Here is a 6,000-nt window from a genome sequence, read left to right on the forward strand (position 1 = left end):
CCAGCTCCTCTCCTACCTCCCGGGCTGGGACTGGACGCCCTCTCCTCCCTGGGTTCACTGATCCCATTGTCCCGCCGGGCCGGGATCCAGGGGAACGGCCCCCGGGAGCAGGCAGGTTCCCACGGTGGCATGGGAGGAGGTGGCAGGCTCGTAGGAGAACGGGGGGATGGGGGAGGCAGGAACAACGGGGAAAAGGCCCTCATCGTAGTGTGGGGGGGCCTCCCGGGGCAGGACCAGGTGGTGAGGTGCCCGTGGACCCAGCCAGAAGCTGAGCCTTTGAACGCAGCGCGAGGCAGCTCCGAGGGTCCCTGGTGCTGTGCTCTGTGGGGGCTCCTCCCGGACCCTCGACCTCACGGCTGCCCCCTCCCTGATCCAGGTAACCAGCCAGGACAAGGCTCCAGCCGTCATCCGCAAGGCCATGGACAAACACAACCTGGATGAGGATGAGGCCGACGAGTACGAGCTCGTGCAGGTTATCTCCGACGACCGCAGTAAGTCCGGGGCCAGGCGGGCGGGCTGCGGGGGGGGCAGCACCACACCCCAGGCCCAGGCCCGCGGCCCCGCGCTCCCTGGGGCAGCCTCCTCACTGGCCCCTGGCATGTGCCCCTTCCTGGGCGGGAACCGGCCGCGGGAGACCTAGTTCGCCGCTTAGCGGCACCAAGGAGCGAAGAGAAAAGGCTTTTCTCCTGGGGCCCCGCAGCCAGATGGCCAAGCCCGAGGGCCGTCCACGGGGACAGGCTGGCTGAGAGGGGAAACGTGCTTCCGAAAGAACCTCAAATATGTGAAAATGAACGCACACGTGACCCTGTCCTCGTCCGTGCAGGCTGCCGTGACAAAACACCGCGGGCCGGGGAGGGGCTGTTAAACTAGTGAAATGTACTGCTCACGGTTCTAAAGGCTGGAAGTCTAAGATCAAGGTGCTGGCAGCATCAGGTTCTGGTGAGGGCTCCCTTCCGGGTGGCAGACGGCCACCTTCTCGTGTCCTCACGTGGCAGAAGGGGCGTGGGGGCCTCAGGAATGGGATTATAAAATCCTGACCTCATCACTGCCCCAAGGCCCCAGTGCTTGGGGCATTAGGATTCCCACACGAATCTTGGGCACACACGATCATTCTGACCATAGCAGACGTTAACAATTGAAAAAAAAAATTTTTTTTAATGTTTATTTATTTATGTATTTATTTTTAACATTTTTTTAATGTTTCTTTTGGAGAGAGAGAGAGGGACAGAGCACAAGTGGGGGAGGGACAGAGAGAGAGGGAGACAACAGAATCCGAAGCGGGATCCAGGCTCTGAGCTGTCAGCACAGAGCCCGATGCGGGGCTCAAACCTGTGAACTGGGAGATCGTGACCTGAGCCGACGTCGGACGCGTAACCGATGGAGCCCCCTAGTTGTTTGTTTATTTTTGAGGGAGAGCACGCGCAGGGGAGGGGCAGAGAGAGAGGGGGACAGAGGATCCGAAGCGGGCTCTGTCGTGACAGCAGAGAGCCTGATGTGGGATTTGAACTCATGAAACGTGAAATCGTGACCTGGGCCGAAGTCAGGCGCTTAACCGACTGAACCCCCCAGGCGCCCCCGGAGGACGCTAAAACCAGGCTCCGAGGGTGTGGCTCAGTGGGTCAGAGCTGGGAAAGCGACAGAACCAAGAGCAAGCACAGACTCGGAGCCGGGCTGCGGGGCTCGGAGAGCTTGGGCAAGGTCCTTAGGCCGCCTGTGCCTGTGTCCCCCTCCCCACGAGAGCGGGGAACGAGCCAGGGGTTAATCCCTACAGAAGCACGTGCTGTGCAGGTTACCTGTACGGACCGTCCTCGCCCTGTTTTCTCTCCACGAGCCGCACGTTTGCTGCCGGCCGTTAGTGACCCCCAGCGTCCCCACAAGTGGTTTTCTAAACCCTCTCTCACCTTCTTGCACCATTTCAGTGGCGTGGGGAGGGGGACTGCGCAGGCGCGTGCCCCATCTTGCAGGGCGGGAGGACTGAGGCCCAGGCAAGGTAGGGAAAGTGAGGCAGGGGCGCGACGCTGGGCTACAGACAGGGTAGGAGGGGCCCAAGTAAAGCCTGGCATCTGCCACTCGGAGCAGGGAGGCGTCCTGGACCCGGGCACAGAAGACCTGGGGCAGGGCCTGCCCGTCGCTGGGTCCCTCAGCCTGGGTCCTGAGTAGCACGGGATCCAGGGGAGGGGTTCTAGATTCCAGCTCGGGATGGTGGTCAGTGGAGGCAGCAGGTGTGCAGGACGGGTAACCCTTTTCCGGCTCCAGGCCGAGGCGGGGACTTAGGGAGTCGAGTCCCTTTGTAACCAAGAGTCATTGGATTTCACGAGTCCCAGCAGTCGACCCTCGGCAGGTGTCCTTCCCAGGGGTCCTTGGTATTCCTGGATTTAGACTGGGCGTCTCAGGCCTTTGGCTCGGGCCTGCCCTCGGCGGGGGGGGGCAGGTGAGGTCTCTGTCAGCACCACTGACCCCCCCCCGCCCCTCCCCCACCAGAGCTGAAGATCCCGGACAACGCCAACGTGTTCTACGCCATGAACTCTACTGCCAACTACGACTTTGTCCTAAAGAAACGGACCTTCACAAAGGGGGCAAAGGTCAGGCATGGCGCCAGCTCGACTCTCCCTCGCATGAAGCAGAAAGGGCTCAGGATCGCCAAGGGCATCTTCTAACTCGTCCCCGGTGCTGGCCCGCCACAGGGACCCCTCTTGCAGGGTCCGGCTGCCTGGGTAACTGAGCACTTCCGGACTCCGGTGGCCCAGGCCAGGCGGGCACCCTCTGCCCAACCCGCCAGCTCAGGCCACCCCCAGACTCGTTTCACCCTCAACGTCTCCCACTGCCGGGATTGACGCCTGCTGCTTGACGGGCTGACCTGGCCTCCTGTGGACCACTCGCCGCCTTAGGTGCCTTCTGCTCTCCGGAACCGGAGGACCAGCTGACTTTGGCCGAGGAGCGCCGTCGGTGGGCACGGAGCCCCGTGTGCCGCCGGGCACTGCCCTCTGTGCGCTGCCCCTCACACCTGCTCAGGTGTGGGTCACTGCCACCTGTGCCCGTGGGCACCCCAGGGCACCTGCTCATCCACTGGGTCTGACCACTGCAATTCTCTCCTCCGCCCGCGGGCATCGGCCGTGCCCTTCTGGGGTCCCGGCCCCTCTTGGCCACCACACTAGCCTTTCCCGGGCCGCACCAAAGATCCCACCGTCGGGGCCAGCAGAGTGAAGGAGTCTCGCCCACCCCCTGCCCAGCCCTCCCCCAGGAGGTTGGGGTGGGGGGGAAGCCTCTTCACAGATCGCACTCTTCACCCGGTGAGTGAGGACGGTCTCAGACGAGTCCCGTTGACACTGAATCTCACGACACCGCGGGTGCCGCTCACTCCCACGCCCTGGGCTTCACGAGACCGCACGAGACGGGGGTTAGTGGGAAAGAAGGATTTGGGGGAAGGGGAGGGGTGTTGAATATTTGTATAAAAGGCAAAAACAAAACAAAACAAAACAGAAAAAGTTTACCAGTTGGGGAGGGGCAATATTTATTTGTTGTAAATAGCAAATGCTAGACTTGAATATTCTATTAAAATCCAGTTTCTACTATAGCCTGGGAGTCGTGGTTTTGTTCTTGCACATCCAGTGAGCTACAGACGCTCACCTTCTGTGTTCAGATAGGAAATCTTGCGTGGCTGGCTTATTTGTATGGAGGAGAAGCGAGAGCGGCCAGCCCCCGTTCTCCGGCTCCCCTCCGGAAACACGCAAGCCCATCTTTCACAGAGCACATAGATGCTCACCTCAGTGTCATTCACCTGGGCACCGAGCCCCCCAGAAACCCTGGGATTAGAGACTGGAGGTACTTTCACGGGACGTAACCACAAGCCTGGAAACTTGGGTGTGTTTAAAAATAACATTGGTGAGGGGCGCCTGGGTGGCTCAGTCAGTTAAGCGTCCGACTTCGGCTCAGGTCATGATCTCACGGTTCGTGGGTTCGAGCCCCGCGTCGGGCTCTGTGCTGACAGCTCGGAGCCCGGAGCCTGCTTCCGATTCTGTGTCTCCCTCTCTCTCTGCCCCTCCCCTGCTCACACTCTTGTCTCTGTCTCTCAAAAATGAATAATAATAAAAAAAAAAAGTTAAAAAAAATACCATTGGTGAGAGAAAATCGTGGAAGAAGCCACGCCGGGGCCAGCCTCTCCAAGAAGACGGTTCAGCCGGGGGGAATAACGATCAGAATTAACAGTCCAGGGACTCCGGGACCTCATCCAGCACGAGAGCCAGGGGCATGCTTGATGGCCAGCAGCACAGCGGGACGTCGGCGGGTCAGGCATCTCTGCCAGACCTCACGCTGACCACCAAGGCAGCAGGACAGAAGCTTCGGTCCCTGACCAACAAGGAATACAGGGAACGGCAGAGCTGGGAAAAGTCACTATAGGAACGGAAGACCGCAGCTCTCCAGCAACCAAAGTAAGCCCTGGTTTCCAGAGTTACCACATCATCATCTCCAATATCCAGTTCCCAACAAATTGACAAAGTTTACAGAGAAGTAGGAAAATGGGGCTTGCAGGTAGGAAAACAGAACCGGACAAAGTGCCCGAGGGAGTCCAGAAGGTGAAGTTACTAGTCAAAGACATTCAGTCGACTGTCTTAAATACGCCCAGCGAGTTAAAGGAAACCACAGACAAAAAGCAAAAAAAAAAAAAAAAAAATCCCTAAAGGAAATCAAGAGAACGATGTAGGAACAAATGGGAAGTTTAACAGAGACAAAAACTCAGGGGTTCAAAGTACGAGACTTGACAAACTCACTAGAGGGGTTCCGTGGCAGAGTTGCGCAGGCAGAAGAGAGAATCCGTGAACTTGAAGATCAGGATGACGACACTGTGCTCCTCGAAGAGCAGAAAGGAAAAAGAGTGAAGAAAAACGAACAGTCCAGAGGCACTGCGGTGACATCCTCAAGTATAACAACATGGGCAGACAGGGGGTCCCAGAGGAAGAAGAGAGAAGGGACCAGAGAGATCATTTGAAGTAATAATGGCTGGAAACTTCCCAGATTTGACGAAAGACCCAGATCTACACCCAAAGAAACTCACTGAACTCCAAGCAGATAGACTCCAAGAGAGCCACGCAGAGATACGTGATAATCAAGTTGCTGAGAGACAAGGAGACAATCCTGAAAGCAAGAAGCGATTGATCGTGGACAAGGCACCCTCAAAAAGATGAAAAGAGGGGCGCCTGGGTGGCTCAGTTAAGCATCCGACTCTTGATTTCAGCTCAGGTCATGATCTCATGGTTCATGAGATCGAGCCCCACGTCAGGCTCTATCCTGATAGTGTGGACCCTGGTTGGAATTCTCTCTCTCCCTCTCCTCTGCTCCTCCCCTGCTCATGCTCTCTCTCTCTCTGTCTCTCAAAAATAAATAAACATTTAAAAAAATTGCTGTAGCAATACGCTGTATTTAAAGAGACTCACTTTGAACACAAATATACAAAAAGGGGGTGGCGCCTGAGTCAGTTAAGTGTCTGACTTCGGCTCAGGTCATGATCTCGCGGTCTGTGGGTTCGAGCCCTGCGTCGGGCTCTGTGCTGACAGCTCGGAGCCTGGAGCCTGCTTCGGATTCTGTGTCTCCCTCTCTGTCTGCCCCCTCCCCTCTTGTGCTCTGTCTCTCTCTATCTCTCAAAAATAAGTAAACGTTAAAAAATAAATTAAAAAACACCTAGAACAGGGTTGCCTGGGTGGCTCAGTCAGTTAAGTGTCCAACTCTTGATTTCGGCTCGGGTCATGATCTCACGGTTCGTGAGATCGAGCCCCATGTCAGGCTGTGAACTGACAGTGTAGAGCCTGCCTGGGATTCCCTCTCTCCTTCTCTCTCTGCCCCTACCTCAGTCTCTCTCTCTCTCAAAATAAATAAATAAACTTAAAAAAAAGAAAAGATCTAGAACAGGCAAATTGGGACAGAAAGTAGAAGAGACTCTCGGGTGGGGGAGGAGAGAAGGGAGGACGGTGTTATTGACTAATGGGTACAAAGTTTCATTTGGGG

The 6,000-nt window shown here is 56.8% G+C and overlaps 1 protein-coding gene across 7 annotated transcripts in view; it reads left to right on the forward strand.

Moving 5' to 3' along the window:
• RALGDS (ral guanine nucleotide dissociation stimulator) overlaps positions 1-3,574 on the forward strand; it is a 45,308-nt gene extending 41,734 nt beyond the window's left edge. For all 7 annotated transcript variants that reach the window (XM_047098148.1, XM_047098146.1, XM_047098149.1 and 4 more), the window contains exons 17-18: positions 377-491; positions 2,482-3,574. In XM_047098148.1, the coding sequence (XP_046954104.1) occupies positions 377-491; positions 2,482-2,657 (291 nt within the window). In that variant the 3' untranslated portion in view covers positions 2,658-3,574. The remainder of the gene's footprint in view (positions 1-376; positions 492-2,481) is intronic.
• The last annotated feature ends 2,426 nt before the right edge of the window (positions 3,575-6,000 follow it).

The sequence above is a fragment of the Lynx rufus genome, unplaced genomic scaffold, assembly GCF_022079265.1.
Source record: "Lynx rufus isolate CCGP_SWC_20201006 ecotype Redwood Valley unplaced genomic scaffold, mLynRuf1.p SCAF_44, whole genome shotgun sequence".
Lineage (NCBI taxonomy): Eukaryota > Metazoa > Chordata > Mammalia > Carnivora > Felidae > Lynx > Lynx rufus.